The sequence below is a fragment of the Alosa sapidissima genome, chromosome 3, assembly GCF_018492685.1.
Source record: "Alosa sapidissima isolate fAloSap1 chromosome 3, fAloSap1.pri, whole genome shotgun sequence".
NCBI classification, from domain to species: Eukaryota; Metazoa; Chordata; class Actinopteri; order Clupeiformes; family Clupeidae; genus Alosa; species Alosa sapidissima.
In genome coordinates, this window is record NC_055959.1 from 22513867 (window position 1) to 22539812 (window position 25946).

A 25946-nucleotide genomic window follows, 5' to 3' on the forward strand; every position below is an offset into this window, starting at 1 on the left:
ACGATACCTGCCATAAATATCACAATGCTCGATACTGAAACGATACTATGGCGAAATCCTAAGATATCTGGAAAAGAAAGGACTCATACCTCCTCCAAGTGTATTGAGTCATTTGTGTTGAATTCGGTGCACTTTTGTAGTGTGCAGGTCAATTCTGGGTTCTAAACTTCTTACATAATTATTATTTTTATAGTCAGTAAAATAGTAGGCCTACTTTGTGTGATTAAGTCCTTTATTTTTTGTTATAGTTCATTTACATTGTGTTGTGTTTTGCCAATAAAGTAGCTTAAAATAGCCAAACTAGGCTAGATCAAGGTCAGTGTTGAAATTACTGCATGCAAATCACTGAATGCTATGCAGAGGGGCCTCATCTTTAGGCCATCTGATGTACAGTATAGGCTTCCCTAGGCCTTCCCGTGTTCATGGGATTTCTTTGACAGTTGCAAAGGGAAAAATGTTAGGATAGTCTTCTTTTCGCCCAGTGTACAAGTACGACGTTCCAACCACTCATGTCTTCGTCAGATAGGCCTACACCATTACCTGTTGCAATATGTCTGTGTGCATTCCTACATTAGCCTACGTCTATTTCTTTGATAACATGATTTGCTACCACGTAACAATAAGCCGCTATTATTATTAGGACTCAACACGCTTTGGTGGTATTATATGCTGTGGGCTTTAATTAGCGCATTTCGGGTAGCCTATCCTACATCAGGGCAATACTTACTGAACAAATTGCAGTCTACATGCCATGACAAATAGTACCAGTAGTACTGACCGAACATGAAATAGATTGTTTACAAGTTATGGTAATGTTATTCTGGTGTGAACATTGCGCTTTCATCACGTTAACACCCTATGATTACAGCTCGTTATGTATCGTCAAAATAATTACAGCTCGTTATGTCTCGTCAAAATTCATTGATGAAGGAAAGTTCGCTTTATCCCAGAGAACCATACTCGTTTCACTGAAAACAGAAGAGAAGAACTTGGCACTAACCATGTAGTCGTGTTTTCTATAGCATATTCGTTAACCTGTCGTTCTTTGAACAAAAATGTTGGGATATGTCTGCGAGGTGTTTAGCCAAGTTCCATGCGTAGCCTACTGCTTTTAAATGACTTTGAAACATATTTCACAAACGGGCCTCTGTGGCTCTGATGGCTTGCCTTCACTATACGCGATGTATCCGAAATAGTTGCAGATTTCACTTCACCTTTTGTTTTATCCACAAGGCCGAGGACGGTCTGCAAAGAACTACTGTATGTTGAAGTTGGCTGCGCACTCACTCACTCAGAGCTGCCTGCTTGACACGCCCACTTGTCTAGATGCGTGCAAGGAGCAGTGAGAGCAGCAGTTCACGCAGACACAGAACGCTAATTTTAATAAAGTATCGATTCTAAAAATGTCGGAAATCTTATCGTTTTTTGCGTGAAGGCATCGTGATACCTTTTTAGTATCGATACACCATGCAACACTACTCCAGACGTGTTTTTTTAAGCAAACGCCCCAGGCTAATAGAGACAAACGTGTAGCTACAACACAAAGCGAAACTCATGGCTGACGTATCTTCTTGCGCGGTCACTGATTGAGACACAGAAAGTTCTCAATAACACTATTAGGTCTTTAAACATTTAACATCACATTTATTCATCGGACCTAATATTTGTAGTTGCCTTAAGAAAAGGAAAAGAAAAGGTGATAGACCCTTTTTTTTTCTCATCAGATCTGCATCGATCTCAAATATGCCATTTCTAAAATCAATTTGACGGAAATCCGTCGTACGACGGAGAACTTTAATCCATGTATGCTACAAAACAAAAATAAATGAACACCCATCACTGGGCCGCTCAAAATGTTTAGCCAAAGTCCACTTTCAGACTGAAATGGATAAATCTGGCCTTGGTAAAGGTCTGTGCTCCCTGAGCGCCTTTCAGTTATGAAAACTTTTCAACTTCATGTTTAACTATAAGTGACATGGGAAATATAATGCTAACTGGAATAACATAACTGATAATAATAACTTTCCAAGGCAACTTTACGCTATTTGTCCATTAAGTTCTTTTTAAGTAACAAATCATATCTGCCTACTCTGATAGGAAAATGTGTGCCTGGTACGCAAAATACGTGCAGGTTGGCAGGTTGAGTTAGTTACCTGAGGAGCTGGCTTGAAGCGCGAGCAGAGAGTAGTTTCCAACAAATTGATGCAGCAGTTGGTTTTGTCTGATAAAGACGGTGCTCTCAAAGGCGATGGCCTCCTGGATCGTTAATGCAAACTCCGCCTGGGGGCATCTCATCGAGCCGACCCAGCAACTTTCAATGGCCACCTGAAACCGAAATAAGCAATTGCGAAAGGCTGATTTTCAGTTTATAGTACTTTATAGGTGTGTCACTTTTTTTTTATATTACTGCATTCTTAGAAGGTCCATGACACAAAAACTGCTGTTGAGAGCTTAGAGACATAAATTAAAGTCACTGGACTATATATATATATATTTATTTATTTAATTATTGGCACCTCTGCTAAAGTTGATTAAAAACGGGTATAAAAAATTATCTGATGGTGATTTATTGTAATCTCACAATGAAAAACAAATGGGAAAAATCCAACCTCAGGGAAGCAAATTTATTTTGCGAAAAAGGAAAATCTCATAAAGTCCTTCCCGTCCAATGTGTTTTTGTTAAATATTTAACAAAAACACATTGCTCACAATTTTTGGCACCCCTGCTTATAATACCTTCTTAAGCCTCCCTTTGCCAATAAAACAGCTTGTAATATTCACCGATGACCCCAGATCGTCCAGATTCCTAGGTCCACACTTGTGCATTCTCCTCTTTGACCCAGCCCACTATTTTTCTATGGAGTTTAGATCAGGGGACTGAGATAACAATGGCTGAAGCTTGATTTAGTGTTCAGTAAACCATATTTGTTTTGATCTGGATCTTGTTTTGGTTCATTGACTTGATGAATGATCCAATCATGACTAACTTTTAGTGTCTTGTCAGAGTTTGACAGATTTCCTTTGAGAATGTTTTTCTTGTTGTTCATGATACCATGCACCTTAATTAGATTCCCAAGGCCGAATAAAAACAGCCCCACAATAGCACAGCGCCTCCACCATAATTCTCATTAGGTATAGGATTCTTTTCAGTATAGTCATTTTTCTATACAGTATGCCAAACACATCTAACGTGTTTCTAGCCAAAGAGCACAATTTTCATTTCATCTGACAATATACCACACTTCCAGACAAAGTCACTGTACCATTTAGTAACTCTTGCCTTGGTAATTAAATGACTGGACAGGCTGTTATCTAGCGTGCCCTCTAAATAAGCTATTAGCAATGAGGTCACTTTTGAAGATTTTTTGGGGGATTTGGTGACCCCAAGATGACAATTTTGTCTGTAACTCTCCAATAGTGGTTCTTATGGAATTTTTTGGAATCTTACCATCCTCCATACTGTACGTGGGGGCAAGATAACCTTGGGTCTTTGTCCAAGCATGTTTGTCACATTTCCAGTTGATTAGAACCATTTAAATCATTGTTTTAACTGTAAATATAGGCATTTCCAACAAAGTACCTAATTTAGACATTCCCTGACTTACAAATGTCAACACACTTTCTTTTTATTTAAATTTAGTGTATTCTCTTGTCTTTCTGATGTTGAAAAATGACTAGAGGATTTAGCCTCTGTCACTTTCTTTTCTTACCTTAGTGAAAAAGAAAGTCATGAACTACTTCTGAAAGTTCACAGACACTCTGATTAACTTAAGTAAATTGAAATTAGATAGGAAAATGCTTCTGTTAGGTTTTGTAAAATTTTTCAGGGGCGCTAAAATTGTGAGCAACGTGTTTTAGTTAAAAATATTTATTTCTTTATGAGATTTTCCTTTTTCTCAAAATAAATTTGCTTAACCTTTAAGGTTGGATTTTTCCTCATTTTTTTTAAATAGTGAGATTACAAAAAATCACCAACAGATTATTTTTTTATACCGGTTTTTAGTCAACTTTTGCAGAGGTGACAATAATTCTGGAGGGTACTGTATATATATATATATATATATATACCTAATCTTTCCTTAAAAAGTAATAATTTGGCTCTCTCCAAGGAGTCAAACATAGGCCCATTTCAACTTAGTCTTCCTTAGTTAGACTGTGCATTATGCAAAACGTCCTAAAATGCCACCAGTAATAGTGAGTTACTTTAAGTAGCTGGGTAGCAAGTCTTATTCAATTACATAAACACAATGCTGGTAAAAAAAGTGTCTGCTTAAGCTTGTACTGTTTAAATGTGTGGAGTGGTAAGCAACTGTTAATTACCACAAGTACATAGCTTTAGTTAGTAGATCATTTTAGTAATATTCTGAAATGTTTGTTGTACAATCATTTTGTCTTGGGTCACCAGTTACCTCAATGAGAGTGCTGTGATCAAACTCGGATGATGTAATGAGGACGCCCTTGTAATTGGGGATTGCTGCGAGCACCATCACCGGAGCGTTGTCGGCTGTTGACCACAAGGGACGGGAAGGACTTCCGGCAAATACTTCAAATGATGACCACTATGAAGCACAGGCAGAAGCAGTGTTGTGCAAGTTTCCACTTTAAATGAACTAGCTCAAAGTTCACTTCTCAAAGATTAAAATAAACAAATTCACAAGCACAGTTAAAAAAAATAAAACATTCTTGCGATTTTTGTACCAAAGATTCAGAATTTTGAATGATGCTCAAGTTCACATTTGTTAAAGATAGTATAAGTATAAGTATATATACACTCTTTTGATCCCTTGAGGGAAATTTGGTCTCTGCATTTATCCCAATCCGTGAATTAGTGAAACACACTCAGCACACAGTGAGGTGAAGCACACACTAATCCCGGCGCAGTGAGCTGCCTGCAACAACAGCGGCGCTAGGGGAGCAGTGAGGGGTAAGGTGCCTTGCCGTGCCTACTGGTCGGGGTTCGAACCGGCAACCCTCCGGTAACAAGTCTGAAGCGCTAACCAGTAGGCCATGGCTGCCCCAATCAGGAACCCCCAGATATTTTCCCATTCAATCATTACTTTTTATTTTTATCACATTTCTGCACAACACTGGGCAGAATGACATCAAAGCAATCATGTAGTGAGAGGAATGTTGAATACAGACACCAAAGGGGAGTTAAAGGGGTGATAGAATTTAAAACCAAGTCTACCTTGGCTAGTTGAATAACTTCAGCAGAGGGAGCAGGGGAGCAGCACAGGATCCAGACCCTCAGGTTGAACCAGCACCTTAGGGTCATGTCAGTGGCAAGCTGAGCATGTGCATCCGCCTGGCTCTTTTGGTTGTAATGTTTGAATGTTGGCTATTTCTGTGGTTCTGTGCAGATCCGAGAGTGGAAACTGGTTGTGGAGAAGTCATGTGATACTACAGATGTTTGTGTGTCTGATTGCATCTACCAGAAGTTCATGGACCACTTCATGGACGCCGCTGACGGATTATTCAACAGCTGTCTACAGCATAGGGTGTTTGTTCTACACTGTTTTGAGTGGTGTCAATCAGTCAACTTCTCTCCTCAGTATCGCTCCTGGAGGGTATCAGGCAATGTTATGACTGACTCAAAGTCCTATGGGTGAGGTGGGGCTGTTTTAGTCTCTTAGTATTTTGAGAATTCAGCTACTCCATACTGGATAGTTATCATACACATATTTGTGAATTGACATTTTTTTAGATTTTAAATTTTTAAAAAAATATATAATAATAATAATAGAAAAATAACAAACTACACACTCTCTCTTATGGTAGGGGGTGTTACAGCTGTAGTGTGTTTGGGTGTTCTGCTGTTCTGCTCTCCTTTGTGTCCAGGTCCCACCAACTCCTGACTGCTTAGGGGTGGGGGTTCCTGATCGGGCTAATTGGGCAACCTTTAAAACCCTCAGATGGCCCCCTTGGTGCCAAGAAGCGGATTGGTGGCCATTGTGACTTGTGACTTGTAACTGTGTTGTGTGTTGATTGTGCATACATGTGGATGGACAGAGTTTGTGTGGGTGTTTATTTTTGTTAGTTTTGTTGAGGCAGGGTTTTAACACCGTCTTTCTGGAGCTTTTATTTTGAAGCCTAATATAACTCCAGGTCTCTCGGCTCTTTTCCTGATTTTGGTGTTTACCTTTTTAGTTAGTTAAGAATTGATGGGTTATGTCGACGTATACCCCCTAGGCTTTAACTACGGCAGACGTAACAGTCAGTCACATGTTTTGTTCATATATCAAAAAGATATAATTCTAATACTGTGTGTCAGAGTCCCGACGGGTACCCGCAGAAAAGTTGCTAAAACGGGTAAATTATGACGTCCCTAAAATGTACGGGCGGGTATACGGGCGAGAAAAGAACTCCTTGCGGGCGGATACGATGAGAACCAAAACAGTATGGAAATAAAACAATCATTGAAAAATATGTGAAATATTTGTAGCCTATATCTAAATTACCATTACCACATCGCAAATATGTGTTTTAGTCAACGATACGACACTTGACCCATCACATCAGTACTGCGACTTTTGAATTATTTGTTTGATGCATCTATGTGTGAAAACATTAAACAATATAACCGTCTCGTAGTTGGAGCGCAAGAGAGTAGGCTACAATGGATGAAGTCAAGGTAAAGTTGGCTAGTGGCAGGCTCAGGTTGTTTTTTTCTTGTTCTCTTTGTTTCATTAACAGGTCCATTTTATGTAGAATAATGTTCTGATGCAGCAAGGTTTGGGCTATGTTTCGGCAAAATATTAACGGGTCCGGGCGGGTGCGGATTTAATTTTAATATCACCACAGGTGACGGATGTGGGATCTGGTGCTGAACTTCTCGGGTGCGGGCGGGGGCTGGTCTAAAAAAATGGACCCATGCAGGACTCTGCTGTGTGTACTAACAGTATACGGTCAGATGTGTTATATATTCACCCAGCTTCACACCAACCAACTAGTGCTAGGACAAACTTAACAAAACCTGCGTTATTGTCAGTGTGTGCTTGTTAGCACAAACTGGATTACCAAACCTACAATAAAGATGAGCTTGTACTCAAATCACTACATACTTCATGATCCATGTTACCAGCAGATACGGTAATGCTAATCATCATCTTTGCTTTATCATTTTTATAGAGTAGATGTACAGTGTACTTCGAATTGTCCGGCTTCACGCAAAAAGATCGATCCCAATGCCCCAGTGCCGTGACGGGGACACTGCACTGTAGGAGATGCCGTCCTTCGGATGAGACGTTAAACCGAGGTCCTGACTCACTGTGGTCATTAAAGATCCCATGGCACTTATCGCAAAGAGTAGGGGGTTCCCCGGTCTCCTGGCTAAATTCCCAACCTGGCTCATTCAATCTGGCCCCCTAATCATCCTCCACTTTAATTGGCTCATTCACTCCCTCACTCTCCACCTCAAGCTGGTGTGTGGTGAGCGTTCTGGCGCATAATAGCTGCCGTGCATCACCCAGGTGGGTGCTACACATTGGTGGTGGTTACTAGTGAGGTCCCCCCATCCATGTGAAGCGCTTTGAGTATCGAGAAAAGCGCTATATAAATGTAATGTGTTGTTGCAAGCAGCGCGTTCATCGCACTTCCGATTTTGAAACTACACATGGCACGGATTTGTGGGTAATGCAGTTTGTTTTGGGCTACATTCATTGCCCAAAGTTGTCAAAGGACCTCATTACCCATATATCTACTGCAACTTAAGCACGTGACAACTCGCACTCGGTCGTTTTTACTCTTTTGTTTTTCAAAATCCAGCGCGAAAACAATTACGTTTGATGAAGGGATTTCCTTAATGTTAAAGAATAATTTGGCCCTCCTGCTAAAATGATGCACAAATTATTACAGACTTGTGGCACTGAGTTTCTGGTTTCTGCATATTAGGTCTACCGTTGGAACAAAATAAGCCCAGAAAGTTCATTGATATGTAGGCCTATTTTATTCTTGTAGGCTATGCGAAAATGCCAACAGTGTCTTAAGCACAGTTTTATTTTATTTCGGTATTGTCTTACCTTAACAATAGGCTACAGCTCCTTGAAAACAATCAGATATAACTCTATACAATCTATAATGTCTATAAAAAAATGTATTTTTATGTTGTATTTGGCTGCTGTGTTTGAATGAAATGTAGACTATTATTTTTTTCATTTCAATACAGTATATGATACAAACCTCAGTTTAGATAATCATATTTAATTGATAAAGATAGTCAATTTTTTTTTTGCCTAATTGACAACCATGACCATGATAATTGATAACATTAATGTGCACCTTGAGCAAATGATAAATCTTTCAGAATGCTTTCCATTCTTGAACTGCATCGAATTGCATCAAATCGTACCGAATCGTTTTTTATTAACATGTATCTTTTCTTGTATCGAATCGTGCCCATGTATCTAGATGTGAATCGTATCGTCTTTTACATGAGAGATTCACACCCCTAGTATGGACCATATATTTAACCTACCCAATGTTTTTTCTTCCCCCTGATGAGCTTTCATTTCGTTTTCTGATAGGCCTACAGTACGTCTCCTGAACATTTAGCACTATAATCAAACAATCCAAAAGTTAATTAGACCTAAATCCCGAAGCAAACTAAAAGTCTTCTGCTTTTAATATAGCCTACCGATACGCTGCTCCAAACGACACGCAATCTCACGATAAAACTTGTTATTGTTTATGAAGGTGTCTGTTATTTTATGAAAAGGCATCTGGCTGTTTTGTTTATGTTTGTTTTGCTTTCATTAATGGCTTAGCTCATGAGGTCACGACAGGGATGTTGGAAGTATTTTCTGAGAGGGGGTGCGTTTGATGTAAGCGGGGGTCCAGGGATTTTTCCCCAGGAAAAAAATAATACATTTTGAAAACACCATTTTAACGCAGTTTTCGGAGGGACAGAAATACCAACAGAGAAAGCAGTGCCTGTCTTCTGTCTGAACATTACCTACCTGCAATAGGCTATCACTTCACTGCTTGACACTACCCCACATGGAGAAATGTTTCACGTTAACAATGGAGAGAACCTTTCAGAAATTATTGATTGTGCGAATGAGTTACCAAAACCATAGCTTTTGGTGAATGGAGATGCAGATCATCACCCTAATTCATTTGTTTGCGCAACAGCCCGTTCTCCAGCGAGAGTGAAATAAATGTTTATTTATGTTTAAATAGCTGTGTCATCACAGACTATTTGCTACGATATTTGCTACTAAAGGCCTACAACAGTCTATTTTCACTTGTCAATTCAAAGACCTGTTATTTCCATTTTTGGATAAGACTAGCCAGTCTCTATGCTACTTTCATGGACAGCAAGGATCTGCTTCGTTTGTTGTTTTAAAGGTGCTCTAAGCGATGCCACACATTTTTTAGGCTAAAACATTTTATGTTACTTACTGCAAACATCACCTAATCTACTGCTAGCTGTCTGTGTCCTGAATACACTGTAAAAAAACGCGATCTCTGTGGACAGCCCAGGCTCCAAAAACGGCAACAAAAACAACCTGGGCAAACCTAGCCCATGAAAACATAACAAACTGTTCCAGCAAATCACAGACGAGATGCGCGTTTAGGAGAATTTCAATTGTACGGAAGCAGCACGGGAGGGAGGGGGAGGAAGTAGCGAGCTAGCTCTCTGTTTTGTCTGAAAGTCAACAGAAGTGACATTACCCAGCATCGCTTAGAGCACCTTTAAATAACATTGTTTGTTGCTTCTACACACGTCATCTCCAGTGGTTCAGTTTTACTTGCGCAGACACGCACATACATTGAATGAGTGCTGACACCACTACCCCCTAATTGCATGTCTCTTTATTTGATAACACTAAATAAAGAAATATTTTCTAATCAGGAAAATGTTTAGTTTCTTTTTCTTTCGGTCAACGGTTCCATAATAGGCTACCATTCAAATGTGCCGCAAATTATCCGCGGACTAGCAATCTCCTCGTCGAGGAGGCCCAAGCCTGCCATAGACAGAGAAAGCATGCTCTGGGAACAGAACACAGTTGCCTGTCTAGTGTAGCCAAGGGTCTGTCTACAAGGAAAATTACAAGTGTCTTAGTGCGCTTCCAACTTCACTGGGTCATGAGGCCAGTGGCTACTCCACTTTTCGGGGGGGGGGGGGGGGGGGGGGAATCTTATTTTCCGACGCACCACAAAACATCTTGCCTATTCGTCTAGGGCTTTCTATATAGTTTCAGTACAGGCTGTATATTGAGACAAACAGCAAGAACAGAATAGGTTGATCTATTTCACTTAACCCGCTGTCCAAACCCCCTGCGCGTAGATACCTACATTGCGCGGATACCTAACATTTCATTCGTTGCCTACATCTTTTTTTTTTTTTTTATTCGAAACAATTCTTGTAGGTATCCATTACGCGCGCACTCTATATCTCCCTTTCTCCTAACAAAGAAATGAACATTCGGAAGATCCTGCTTGAGTTTGCTAAAAAAGTATAAAAGTTTGCTAATGGCCCACAAGCTGGTCTGATGTGTGAAGCTGCTCATGGCCTGTCTGTGCTGGCTACTGTCATGGAAATAAGCTGGGGGAGGGGAGTGGCAGTGTTTTGCGTTAGCACGTCTTCTGAAGCATAGAAGTCTGCCTCATATGAAGGGGGATGGTACGCTCCAGCACTGGGGTTGGTGGCTCCCATCTGAAACAGTTTTTAATTTAGGTACAACAGCAATACAAGGTGTGATGTGTGAGTGACAGAGCAATACAAGGTGTGGCGTGTGAGTGTGTGAACGAATTGAAATGCGTGTGTCTCATTCATTGGGCGCCCTGTTTATGCCTATTGATATCTTCTTATAGCCAATCTATACAAAATATCAGAAAATGGTTTTGCATTAGGCTTATAGCCTAGTACATTGGTTCTCAAAGACTGGGTCGCAGGAGATTTTATTTGGGTCGCCAGCATAGCCTAGTGACAATTTATGTTGTGTAATAGGCCTAGTTTATACCTTAAATAGCTTAGGAAAGCTATATTTTGTCATAACTCCCTCTGTGCATTTTTGCATTTAGAATAGCTCTGAATGCTGTATATGTGTGTGTGTGTATGTGTCTGTGCGCGCGTGCGTGTGTTTTCATGGTCATAGAGATAGATAGATACTTTATTGATCCCCAAGGGGAAATTGAAGAGCATCGCTTTCTTCAAGCCGGATAAGAAATCATATGAAAAGTCTGCCATGCATATAATAAGTAACTATGGGATTGAATTGAATTGATTCACTGCAATGTGGGGTGTCTACACAAAATACAGTATAAGAATGTACACCTCTTACTTCTACAAGATACATAGCTCACCTGCGTGCCAAAAGAAACCTCTTGACTTCTTTCTATCTGTGTTTGAATTAAGCCATTAACGTTTAGAGCAAAGCTGTACAGACACAAATCACACAAAGTGATCAGTCACCAGGTGTCAGTGGATAGGTAGGCATATGAGTGACAGTTCATGGTGACAAATGCTGAGGGAGAGAAGACATATCATGGGCCAGGGCTACCCAGGAAAATTACTCAATTACAAAAAATACTCTAAAATTCTAAAATCCAGTCATGTGACGACTAAGTGAAAGTAAAAAACAATTACACTTTTTTTACCTTTTCTCAGGAACATGAAAGCCCTGACCATTGGACATGACTTTCATCCTGTAGACCACTGAGCCATTTACGATGGGCATGGGAACATACCAACCAAATTGACAGAGTTCGCTATCGCATGGCACTGCAAAAACATACAGGCACACAACTCAGGGTGGGAAGTGGGCAAACACATACACACATCAATTAGTAGTTAGAGAAAGTTAGGCTTTTTTTCCGCTAATTTGCAAAAAAAAATCTTACCAATAGCTTTTTTTACTATTTTCTAGTAACACCTCCCAATTTGACTGTGACACTCTCAGGTGCTGCTGTAAAAAGCAAGGAGTCAAGTATATTTCTGCTTGTAGGAAGTGTCATGGTAACTCTTGCCAGAACATCAACCAGCCAGATGATAACAGGAGTGAGGGAGTGCAGGGGAGTTGAGGGATGAGGTTTGTTAAATGTAAAACTGATTAAGGAAGTTTTGTTTTGTAATTGTTCTATAAAACCACTTGTTGTGGATTTTTTTTATGGACTTGGAGTCCTTTTTACTCAAAACTAATGGCTGGGATAGATTCAGCACCCCAAAAGCTAATATTGGTAAAAACAAATGTTTTCATTATTTTCGCCCAGACCCTCTGGGCACAACAAACTTGATTGGCTCTCCAGGCGTTTCCCCGAGGATTTGGCCGTGGATAAAATTGGGAGGTGTTACTAGACACCTATAGGAACACATAGTAAAAAAAGCTATTGGTAAAAATGTTGGCGAAAACAATGACTAACTTTCCCTAACTTATAGGGTTCATTAATTTTCCACATGTCTCTTGATAGAGCTGTATATATCAACAACACATTTCTCAAGCATGCCAGTCAGTAGCAGTCATCTAAACAATACCTGTAAATGCATAAAAATTATAGGGTTTAATAAATGATAACATACATGAACACATGAATACATAACATATATGACAATAATATACATGTGGAGTTTACCATAGATACATATAGGTATTATCAGGAATTATGCTGTTTTCTGAGATTGACCTCCCTAATGCCATCCTTAAAAATATTTTTGTTTGCCGTAACCTGACCAACCCAAATGTATTTATTTTTTTCCTTTTAGTCCAACTGACTTACTGGTTGTAAACTTGTGTTAAGACTAAACATTTTTTTTACTCTTCAAACAACTAATGGCAGCCTTACAATGTACGATTTTGGTCTGTCGGCGACTAAATTTCCAAAGTCGGACAGATATCATGGGAGTTGAGCTGGAATAGCGGCGCGCTCCCGTCAACTAGATCGTTAAGTGTAAGGTGCCAATCTTAGCAGTTTTAAGTCAGTCGGAGTCAGTCCTTTTCTAGTTTTGCCGTTACGACAATATCAAACATGTTTGATATTATCGCAAGTCTTTCTAGCCGTGGCTCATGCAAATAGTGACGTGAACTATAAAAACCAATAGTGACCTCTCTCCAACACCAAACAGGAAGGGGCAAAGTAGGCGACAGCAGTAGCCTATATGATTATTTGTTATTCTTATAATATTTGTAATTTCTTATACATATTTAGTCGGCTCTTCCATGTGACAGAACAACTCTATATCGGTTAGGGATGTCACGCATGAAACAATGCTGCAGAAACACGAAAATACGACTTTGAGTTCAGTAGGCTATCATTTCAGTTCCTGTTTATCTATTGCACGATGGGTAGTAATAATTTAAAGGAATCTAGTTGCAGTCTTGTAAATAGTGACCCTGCAAGATCCCTAGTCATTGCAAAATCATAGTCAGTGACTTAAAACTCTACTACTTGTCTTTAGATGTGAGAGGGTCTGAGACTAGTCTTTTAAAAATCTTTTTCAAATCTTTCCAAAGTCTGCCAGTGTAAGAAGGGCTTAATACATTGCAACTCTGCCATCATTATGTTAAGCCCGCCCACCGACTCTATATACGATGTGATTGGCCAAATCAAAGTTTAATTTTTTCAGCTCACAAGCCAACAGAGTTGCTAGACTACCCTGGGTGTAAATTACATTTGCTGTCGTTAGGATGCGTCTAGATTTCTAGGCTACCATATAATTGCTTACCCATTTAAACAACAATAAAACACAAACAAGATACAATGCAACAATGCAGTTTATTAAATACAGTGAACACAAAGTAACTCTGTAACTGCATAAACATTGTGAATTGACATTTGGCTATATCCTAAAACTAAAAAATATAATTTTATGTGGCCTGCGAGAGCTTTTCAGAGTATTTTACACTTTGTTAATCAGATTTTATGCCAGAGTGAGAAAGTGACAGGATAGTGAGAGAGAATGACAGGCAAAGCATAGTGACTGACATCTCTATATGCTATTTTTGCAGACCTACTTATCAGTTGTTTCTAAGGGTGGGCTTTATCTCATTTTTTCATTGAAAAAAACATTGTCTGCTGCAGCGATATGAGGGCCTCTAGTGAAAAATAACTGTGTATCTCTAAATAAAAAAAGTGTATCTCTAGATTTGAGGTAAAACACTACAGTGTTGCTTGCTTGCAGGTGTAAGTGTGCTAAGTCACTTTTTTATGTCAAACGGTTCATGACATATGACATGTGATGGCTGTAGTGCCCCCTATGGACAGAATGTCATGGAATTCAGTGTGGGTCCAAAGAATGTCACATGGTTTGTGTGTACCAAGTTTGAATAAAATCAGACCTACAAGAGAAGATATAGTCAACAGAACCATAATGAAATGTTCACGTGTGAATGGAATTCCACGAAATTCAGTGTGCATCCGAAGAATGTTGTTAATAATGATAATGTGTACCTAGTTTGAATAGGATTGCCCCTATACAAGAAAATATATACCGGTACCGGTAGTAATTAGTAATGCACTAATTTGGGACCTACATGTATGGTGAACTTGGGGCCCTATCTTGGCGATCAGAAACCCAGCACATAGCGTATTCTTATCACGACGCAAAGCTTCTTTTTTATTACACGATGCGCCCAGGGGTGTGGCAATTAACGACCTAAGGTGTTGTCTGGCACATTATCTAAAAATTGTTATACACCATTTAAAAAGCATTACACCAACTAAGAAAAACCTGTTCTATAGCGAAAAGCTATGCACCGTCACGAGATGTATCAGCAACTTCTCTGCGGGATAAGGTTTTTTATTTAGTCATTCAAACATTATTGGGGTAAGTGTTGCTTTTTCAGGCTATGTTTTGGATGGTTACCCAATGTCAGTCAATAGTTAAAGTAATTATCTGTGTATAACTGTGCTTGTGGATGACACCAATGACATACCGTCATCATGCAGAGGTGCTGAGGTCATGATGATGTTCAACCTTTGTGGCTTCAGGAGGGTTGGATGCACTGGCTCCACAACAGACAGGATCGCAGACGGGTTCAGACCAATAAACAAGGCCTTCTGCATGGCTTTTACAGATTCTTGCTAAACGCGTGGGTGGGCGCACACGCGCACACACACGCACACACACACACACACACACACACACACACACAGTTGTAAACATCCACATAGAGACACACAATCATAAACACACACACACAAGCCACAGGAACAGACAGGTACCAAGATATCAATAAATATGTGACCCTGCCCATGAGAACCCGGCTAAAGTCGCCAGATCTTATTTTGAGATAATGAGCGTTAAGTGGTCCTAGTCATAAAAAATGACAAAAATATGGGATATTTGTTTACACTTGTAGCTTAGATGATAGCTTAGATACTAATGTTTCGAAATGTAGTGTTTAAATGATCTTTTCTGACACGATAAAAATTAACACTTTTATTGACGTTCCACAATGTCACATTTTCAATTGGCTGTGAGTTTAATGTTGGTGGATAAACACCCTATATAATTTGAGTGTCATTTGGTTCAGGAACTTCTTCTTTCCCATTAGAAAGTTAATACAGACCATAATATCAATACGCAGTACCGTCACCTAGCTCTGTTTTCGGTATGGCAGGAAAGTTTTGACAACGAACATTTCAGGAGACACTGTCTGACCGTATGCAGCACTACTGCTCACTTATTTTCAAATTGGAATTTCTCAAAACCCTAAAATTCAGAGCTTGGAATTCTCCAAATCTTTGAAATGGCCTAACACAGTCAATATTAGCTATATCATGGAGAATTTTTTACAGCCTATTCATTATATGGTGTAGAATGATCTGATGTAAAAAAAATACATAACATTAAAAAACGACTTTAGCTGGGTTATCACAGGAAGGGTCACATATCTCTATTTCAGCATGTCTATCCCAAGATGAGTAACGGTACAGACGAAAAGCGTGTGTTGATCACAACACTAAAGAGCAGCACTAATCAGACCTAAGCTTCACATGATCAGTAATATCACAGTTACTTGCACACTCTAAAAGCACAACAGCCAATGTCATCTTTAAATTGTTTTGTGAAAGTTATGACTAAGTGCATAAAATCCTCGCGGAGCCTCTCATTACTCAGGATATGTTGCCTAGGCTACATCAAGGTGATTACAAGCTCGAAGACTTCAGCTTGCAGCCCGTATGTTCTGAAGTAGGCAGTAGGCTAGGTGAATATTATGGTTACATTGTTTGGCTATCCATTTTTCCATCCATTCTTGCCACGTTTTGGTCGGGAGACCATTTAAGACATTTTTAAGACATTTTAAGACCATAAATATTGAAATATAAGACCTACATGACACTTTACCAAAAATATGTATTTATATTAAATAAATATAAATAAATATTATAAATATAAATATAATTTATTTATATTATTATTTTTTGCAAACACCGCGCTCTCCAGGAAACTTACAGAAAATCAAAGATTGGTCGCACTCACTGAGGTTTATTGATAAATTGTTCTACGAAAAACATAATTTACGTTTTGCAATGACCCTGCCAATTTTCATACGTTGGGAAAACATCGAGACAACTAAGAATAAGACTGAGTGAGCACAAATCAGCCATTCGTAGGAGTGACATAACTTCACCGGTAGCAAGGCATTTCATAGAAAAGAATCACACTCTAGAAGATCTTAAATGCACTGGTATAGAACACGCACATAGACCCCGTAGAAGAGGAGATATAGACAGGAAGGTTCTTCAGAGGGAGGCGTTCTGGATGTATTATCTACGTTCGATGTCACCAGATGGAATGAATGAAAACTTTGACTTGTCATCATTTCTGTGAAAATGTATTATTTTGAGTGTAGCCTACAATTTTTTTCTGCTATGCCTTTATTATTGTTTGGATATGTACGATATGTTGTGTTGTGTACTTTGGAGACACCAAGCGCTCCGACTGAGGCCTGATGTGTCGGAGCGCTTGTTGACTCCATTCCGAGCAAAAGAAGGATACAGGTGTTACCAATTGAGGCAACTTTCCTATTTAAGACTAGGAAGTAGCTAGGAATGAAACACACTGATGAAGGCCACAAGGCCGAAACGTTTGTTACTTTCCCCTGTTGCTTGTGACAATAAATCAGCGAGAATAAAATAAATTCTAAAAAACAAAAAACCCAACAACAAGTACTAGTATTACACACAAGAAACACGAAGACGTGCATTTCTTTGTAATAATGCGGAAGCGATGTGGACCATAGTTTTGCACAAATTGAAGCAGAAATACACCAAATGTTGAAAAAAAAAGTTCACATGTGATGAAGTCTTGGGTCTGTTATTTATCTATTCTGATTCTGAAGGAGAATATCTGCCTTTTGGAGAATATGATCGATCGTCAAACTTTTACTTGAATTTCCCCTGGGGATCAATAAAGTATCTATCTATCTATCTATCTATCTACTGTTTTCTCCTTCCTTGTTTAATTTTACTGTGACTTACATTTTTTTTTAGTCATACCACTCTCAATTAATTGTTTTCCAGCTGTCTGTAAGACCTATTACGAGACAGTAGGCTACGCAGGAGCTTCAGGTACAAACAACCAAATCTTGCATCACAGGCGGATGCTGTGAAGAGTTCAGTTTGGAGTTGATCGAGAAGAAAGAGGGTAAGGACCCGTTTTTGGTGACTACTTTTTAGGTGCATTAAAAGATATGTTGTGCCCATATAGTGCATCGCACAGTAGCCTACTGATTGTCTTTATTGATTGTTTTTACAGCTGCTGAGAGCGAGACAGACTCCTAAGTAGCCTACAGGGCAACGCATCACAGACGTCTGCAAAACGGACCGAATTCAGACAGAATGCCGCCAGTTAGGCTACCTACAGCTCTGACGCGGCAAACAGCCACTTCACACTGCTGTAGGATTTTGGGCTTCTCGTGAGCTTCCCATTTGTTGTGTGGGCAGATCTCGCTTTGTACATAGTTGAGTGTTTGTGCTAATAAAGCTCTTTCTTTGAATAAACATGTTCCTGGCCAATGTTCCTAGCAAATGCAATGTTTTTGACAGGTGTTTGACCCGGAAGGGCAAAGCCTTGTATTGCTATGCTAATGGGAACTGCTATGGACAGTGTACTGTATTGGAATAAATAAACCACTTTGGATTTCAACGTCAACATTTGTTTACATGTGTTTGTTTAGCACAGGGCAATCAAGTAAGCATTGCACTCGTAACATCAAGCGCGTCAGCCAGGCCTTCCCCGGGCTCAGGCACCTCAGTAGTTGTGTTAGACCGAACTCCTTAAACACTGCGGGAACCCCTGAATATGGAAGGGGTCACAAAATAATTTCCAGTCTGAATTAAATAAATTTTTCAAAAGATTTTTACACCAACATGTTTAAAACCTGGGATATTCAGTAGCCCTAGATGTAGGGTTTCAATTCACAGTAGAGGTCTGCGCGGGACTGGAAAATCAGCCCTCCCGCTCCCGCAATATTCTGTCCCGCTCCCACCCGGGTCTGTAACATGATGACCCGCTCCTGCCCGCTAAAGCCCGCATGCAGGAGGGATAGCCTATTCAGTTTTTCTTTCTGTCTCACGAAAGGAGCACACACACCTGAGAGACTCCAGATGTCAGTTTCTTGGTTCTGAATGTAGGCTAACAACTAACAACTGGTGCCCTCTTCCTCTGTCATGCTTTCGATTTCGAGTTTTGACAATGAGCAGCAGGAACAAATTGAACCCACGTAAACGACAATATAGGCTATAGGTCTGCTATCCATCAGTTATGCTTAAACCCCGATTTTTAATGCTGCCTAACAGAACATCCAGCTGAACTATAGTTATGAACCAGAGCTAGTGAGCGGAGCGGAGCGCGAGTGAGCGAGGAGCGGAGCGTATGGAATTTTGTTGGAGCGCGGAACACTTTTTTATTCAGAGTCCAGAGCGGCCACTTTGTCCCGCTCCATTTTCGCTCCGATACCACTCACGAGTGACACGCTACACTAAAACACGGACATTAAAACAGTAAATAAAGGCATTAACACACACAAACAACCCCCAGAGTTCTCCCCCGTATCCCAGAATGCATTGTCCCAGAGTCCGTAGCTCATAGGACTAGTCCAGCATGCCGACGTTACAGTAAGTTCGTTGGGGATGAAGTCGCTAAATATTTTAGAAAGGAAACTGAAAGTCATAGGGCTTACAAGCATACTATTCCTACAAAACAACTAGATACTAACAATGTAGAGCAAGAACAACTATGTGGTGACACTGTTCCAGTGAGATTTATTTTGGAATTAAAGAAGACACATTTCGCGGAAGCATGCTAAGGAGAGCAAAGAAAAACGTGAGCAATTTGAATAGCCTATGCTTTAAGTAAGGTTGAAGTAAAACTCGGATGCTAAACCTGTATTATTTAGGCAATTAATCCCACGTATCCCTTTAGTTTTAGGCTTATGTGTATTGACGTTGGCAAGCTTGTTCGTTGTTGCACTGGGCTATCTTTTACAATATAATGTGACATTGCCATTGTTCTTAGTTCTTTGGGATTTAAGTTTTCTAAGGTGACAATTCGGCTTGTAGATTATTTCTCCCTCCTTTACATTGGAGCGAGCGTGGAGCGTTTTCACTGGAGCGGGAATATTTTGAAGTGGAGCGAAACTGAGCGGAGTGGCCTGACGTGAATTTGAGCGGAGGAGCAGCCGAGTGAACAGCCACCTGAGCGAGGAGCGGGATATTCGCACCGCTCAGCTCCGCTCACTAGCTCTGTTATGAACACTACTGTAATCATTTCCATATTTAATTTTATCCACATATTTAATTTGCGGGAGTGCAGTGAATCATCGGTTTGTCCCGCACCCGCGAACGCACCTCTCTCATCCCGAACACTACCAACTTACAGTAAGTAATCACATTAGTCGTTTCTATCCTGAGTTGCTAGCAACAACACAGAGGAAAACGCAAACCCTGGGCCAGTGACTCCGAGGATGTAAATTAGATACAGTTTAGGTGTGAATGATTGGTGTGAATGACTATGGGCTCTATCTTCCACACCAGCGCAATTGACTTTGTATACTCGCGCTTTTGTCTTTCCTATTTTGCAGTCAGCGCATTTTGGAATTTTCCCTCCACAGGTACATGTGCGCCCACGGGGGCGTTTCAGCGAAAAGAGGGGGCGTGTTCCGGCGCAAACGGTCCCTGTTGATATTTTGCAGTTTCAGAAAACAATTCCGCCAGAGACCAGGAACCTCCTGGTCTAAAGTCAGTGGCGCAAATTCAGATGCTATTTTAAGGGCGCATGCATGGCCACAGGCCTGCAGAAATTAATGCTATGCACACCGATCTACAGACACCCTGTGCACAGATTGAAACATTCAAAGCCTTGATAATATTTGTCCGTTTCCCGGTTTTGTTCGTGCATTGGTCAACTAAAAATTTAGTAGCCTATATACTACATCTACATACAATATCTTTACAACAACAACGCCTAATTACGACCTATTAATTTGGACAACTTGATACAACCCTATAAAGGCTAAAGTTACCTTTAGTTTTGTTCCAATTTACCGTTGTGTATGGCTTTAAACATCGTGTGCGCAGCCTATAAGCATTATTCCAACTGCGCTAAGGTTTTGACAAGCACCACAATTTTGCCTACCTTGTTGTAGCCCATCTGAAATAACTCCAAACTTTGCTATGTTCCCTCCATCCTTTCGTTGTTTTCAAAAAACATTTTATATCCATGATGGCCTTGAAGTCTTGAGTTTGTGAATTCGCTTAAATAGGCTTATTATGTGCTGTTAACCAGCAACCATAGACAGTAAAAGAAAGCAGCAAGTAGCCTTGTCAGTGTCACCGGTGTCCGATGTGAAAAAACAGGTATAAATCTAGCGAACACATTTCCACGAATCACGAATGTGTTGACATAAATTAGGAAATATTAGAGGACTTAATGAGACGTTGAACTGCATGCCGATGCCATTTAACCCAAATGCCCCAGCAGCAGCACGGGAGAGGAGAGCTTATCTGACAGATCTGCATTGTCTATAGTGAGGTAATGTTAGATTACATTGCAAAAATATCACCATGCATTCATAACCTCGTGATTCAGTGATCCCAAAACATCGGAAAGTGACATTTCTGTATTACATTTTGTCAAGAGGAAAAATCAATAGCAAACTGTTCCCAACTGACTATAGCGCTGTGAACCGTTCCTGGCTGCGCCTGGCAAATCCGCCATCATAATAGCAATCCGCTATGGAACAAGCGTGCCTGTTGTTAAAGGGAATGTGAGATGACGCTCTGATTGGTTTATTGCACGTTAAGCCCAAACCACACCCATGAATAATGTAGCTACTACAGACCACCCCATTTTAGATTTGCGCAACAGTCAATATCCCGCCGGTAAAATAGAAACAGCGCCCAAGATCCGCCCACAAAGCGATTTGCGCAAAGTCAAGATAGAGCCCTATGTGTCATATAGGCTATAGGACACAGTTACATCATATATGCAAGTTTGTGTCATTATGTCTCTGTTTTGTAATGGTGAATTCAGTGTTTTATAAAGATAAAGGAAACGAAAGAGCTACTGATAGTATTACAATATTTATTAAAATATTTTATATTCAATTTCAGTGATGTGGAGAACATCCCACCTGCACCAGCTAGGAAGAGACAGCGGCCTCAGACAAAGAACTCATGCAAACCATGCAGAAGGAAAGCCTTAGCCATAAGCAATTCACGGAGGAGCTCACTGCACAGTTGTGTGGGGTACCACTGACTTTTCAGCCCCCAAAGGCTCCTGTGCAGACAGCAAGAGAGACTCGCTGGCCAGTTTGTGGGACTGAGCTCAGCACAGATGGGAAGAGGACCGGTGATGGTCACAGAGCCTGTGTGTACTGCAGGCGTCGTGGAAGGAAAACAAAAACTCTGCAATGCATGTAACGTCTTTGTTTGCCTTCAGCAAGATATAAACTGTTACTTGGCATACTTGGCAAAGTCTTGGTTAGGTACATTTATTGTGTGTTTTTTACATGGTTTGAAGACATTTGAAAATAGGTTTTTGTGTAGTTGTGTTTACACTTAATTTGAATAAAAAATAATTTCATTACATTCACTTTACTATTGTAGATGTTTTCTAGAATATAAAAATATGTGCCACTTTTGCATAGATGGTTTTAGTTAGATGAAATACTTAAAAATGTTAAGGTGTAGCAGACTGCCTCAAACTGTCCCTAGGAAAGGCCCGGGACCTCAGAGTGTTAAAAGCAATGAAGGATGCAACTACTTTAATGTCTGAAGAGGCCAATCCAACAGTGTCTCTTGTCGCCCCTGTCATGGCACAACTCTTCAAAACATGACTGAAACCAGAGACTCACCCATGGTTTGTGAGATAAAAAAAAAAACGTTGTCAGGACAGAAAAGCTATGAAGATGTTCATTCTAGTAGTACAATTGTGAATATAATGCAGTGTTTCCCACAGAATTGGATTCAATTTGTGGCGGTAGCTGACTTTGACAACGGGGAAGGGGGGGGGGGGGGGGGGGGGGGGGGCTGGCTGTCACTTTATGACGTTTGAGGGAACCCTTGCAATTGTAACACAGTTGAAAGGCTGCTGATGTGTGGATGCAATTCATAACGTTTTCTACATAGTTAAAATAAAGGTTCGTACTTCTCATTGGGACAAGCACTTTTGAATTTTGGAAAACACTTTTCCATTTACATCGGGATTTTGCAAACATTCAGTGTCAGAGTCAATAAAATGAGCCCTTCAACGAAATTGACAAGCAGCTTAGAAGTAGGCTAAGCATACTAAATTCGACATCCAAACAGTATTCTAACGTTAGCTTTGAGATACTGCTTGATTTCATAACTTAACTTAGTTTAGTCTCTTCAATGTAGCCTACTATGCTGTGATAAGACCTTAGAGTTCACTTCAATGCAGCAGTTTTGAACAAATTTGCGCAGCATGGTCACGATGCTAAGCGGATTTAATAGCAATTTAGCCAGACGTCTTCTATGCAATGCTTCTATGTGGCAACAACAATCCTTCAACAATCGTGAATATTTTGTTAAATGCACATGCAGAGGAGGGGCAGTGGGCTACGAGAGAGAGTGGGGCGGGGCAAGGAGAGGCTGCATGCGTAAAAAGCGCAGCTCAATGGCAATGCAAGGATTTGACCTTATATTTAAATTAAATAGAACATAGAATATTCATCTGTGGCGGCCGATTTTTATTTCGTGGCGCCCCGCCACAGATTAGTCAATGTATGGGAAACACTGTAATGGTCAATGTCTTTGTTTACACATTGATAATACAATGAAACACCATAGATGGGCTTAGCCTAAAATACATTTCTGTTTGCATTTTGCAATTTATTACTATGGTGGTCTTTGTTACCACTTTAAAACAGTATGTAGGCTAGGCTTATTTCTGTTTACTTTTATTATGTGAAACCAAAGTTTCTGCTTATTTATTTTGAAATGTATACTTATTTCTGTTTACAATTTAATGTAGCTCTAACAACATCTGTTTACATTTTCTGTTATGTTTTCCTATTGGCTAGTGCTGTAGTTTTATGTATCCAATTTATTTAGTAATAGAGCACTGCAAAATGTTTTGTTTTTGAAGCTTGAAAAGCTATGAAGTGTGTGTGTGTTCATATGGACCTCTGAAAGGTAAAGGTATAGGAAGGAATGAAGAGTGCCATGAAATTGTAAAAACTAGTGCAGTGCCCGTTCAAACATGCTATTTCTGTAGCCCAATTACATGCCTGCAGGTAGGCCTGCTTTAAAAATAGGATGATAGGGAAAAACATAATTCCAGGTAAGCATTCAATAATGAATACAGATAATATAATAATATAATAAATGTGAAGTGAGCAGAATTTAAGCATGGCTGCATGTGACATTTTTTACAAATCGAAATGACATAATCCTAACAGCTGTTTTGAGTCAAGGCTATTATGCTTAGCCTATTGAATAACTTGATGATAGAGAAAACAAACCCTTTTGTGGAATGATGCATCATCATATGAAATTTGCAACGGTGTGACTCAAAAACAGTCTCTGGTGGCCTATAAGTGACATCACACTCTGTCTGCCACTCGTTGCTTGTCGCTGGTTATGCTTTGCATGTGTGGCATTCTGAGACGTTCTTTAATTCGGGACCATTATCGCTCGTTTGAAATTAGGACCTTGCAGTTGGAATTGTCGTTTGCTTATTCAAAGTCTAAAGACAGTCCAAAGTAGCCTGGTCTATTCGAAGTGTCCGTTTATTGCATATCCTTTTTTACATCATTTTGAAGAGCCAAACAGGTCTGCATACCTGTTTGTTTTGGCGTGTTGTTGCAAAATCCGCAAAGTCATTTTATGCAAGCAAAGCGCATACAGGGGGTCTTTTTTTGTTGAGGTCAGACATGTTAACATATGTTGCACTCACTGATCCAGTTCTGCCAAAGCCTATCCTCACTGGTAGCTTACAGTACAGTGCTGTGGGAGGGGGAGTGGCAGCGGCGAAAGCCAATGTGTGCTTCTTTTACCGATATATTTAACAATATCTTTTGCATTTCTTATTCAAACAACGTCAAATTTGGCACTGCACTTACTCATGCCCGTAGCAAGACACCTGCCAAGTTTGAAATCAGTCTGACAAACGGTCAGCGAGATATGCGTGCCACAGACACACACACAGACGCTTCTTGCTTTATAGATAGATGTGTTGCGATGTTCCATGACTCCACGACCAAAAGTCTAGCATGTTAGAATGTTGGAGGAATCTCCTATGATGACACGCGACGAGTAGGCTACGATAGATAGGCAACATGATCTTTTAATGTGGCAAATCTCCCGACCAAGACATGGTAAGAGTTTATGTTTCTATGGCTACGTTTACACGTGGCTGGCTATTTTCATAAACGGACATTTCACCCTCTCCGCTTTCAAAAATAATATTGTGCACACCTGTCAGTTTTCAGGAAAGTTTTCGTTTCCACTGTATATGTGCCGTCAAGAGCATGCCAAATCTGTAGGTGGCAGTGTGACGAAAGCTCAAGCCCACGTTAGCCATCAGAATCCCGAAAAAAGCAACAACAGCAACGAATCACTTCCTCTTTCTCTTTTGAACTGTTGCAAATGCAAACAGACGAAAAGGGTTTGCACCAACATAAATGCGACTGCTACTCTGAATGCATCCATGATCACCATAACTAAATGAAAATATAAACATATACAAAATATAAATATAAACAAAATATAAATATAGGTCGCACTTTTGGCGCAGGTGCGAGTTCTGGCGCATACTGCCTAAAACTCTATTTCTAGAATCTATTTTAGAGCTGAATTCTCTGTTTGCGTGTAAACGAAGGGCACAAACAAAGGGATATGTCTCCGTTTTTCAAAATAACCATGTATGTGTAAACTGGGTCTATGATAGCCTAGTCTGACATGGTCAATCATAAAAGACCATTGTGGAAGACAAACAAATTGTGTAATCTGCATAGGCCAATGCTGTGTTATTTTGCTGACTAGTTTTTCCTCCTGTACCATGGAGGACAGACCTGTTGTGATTTTTTGTCCATCATTCGTGGGCTTAGGCTTATGACAATTAAAATGGTAATATCTTAGGATCTATAATAATTTATATATTTAGCCTATATCAAATCCACGTTTTGTGAGAAACTAGGCATAAAACAGTTATGGCTAAAGGAGTTAGCCTACTTGGCTTAGATATTGCATAAAATTCATCTTATCAAGGAGCCTTACAGCATTTCTATCAAAAGCCCAGTAAAGTTCAGTGCTTGCAGACAAGATGTGGCCCCCCTATTCAATTAGATATATATATAATTGATATAATTGTCAATACGTTGTACATAATCATTTTCTGGGTTGTGCCATTTAAACAAATAATGTAAATGAAAGTTATAAATTAACACAAAATAAACACATGAATAATCCCAATTATAAAATGAAGGTTTCTGTTTGTGACCAGCCTTATGTGCTGCATCTTTTTTCACAGCAAATGC

The 25946-nt window shown here is 39.9% G+C and overlaps 1 protein-coding gene across 5 annotated transcripts in view; it reads right to left on the reverse strand.

Annotated features, from left to right (window-relative positions):
* Nucleotides 1–25946, reverse strand: part of LOC121705195 (cation channel sperm-associated protein subunit gamma-like) — a 118562-nt gene that overhangs the window by 85922 nt on the left and 6694 nt on the right. For 4 of the 5 annotated variants that reach the window (XM_042086035.1, XM_042086037.1, XM_042086036.1 and 1 more), the window contains 5 exons: nt 14874–15021; nt 11602–11725; nt 11308–11380; nt 4410–4559; nt 2154–2325 (listed from right to left, as the gene is read on the reverse strand). In XM_042086035.1, coding sequence (XP_041941969.1) covers nt 2154–2325; nt 4410–4559; nt 11308–11380; nt 11602–11725; nt 14874–15021 — 667 coding nt within the window. Of the gene's footprint in view, nt 1–2153; nt 2326–4409; nt 4560–11307; nt 11381–11601; nt 11726–14873; nt 15022–25946 lie in introns of those variants that run through there. The other variant, XM_042086038.1, reaches the window with a different exon arrangement.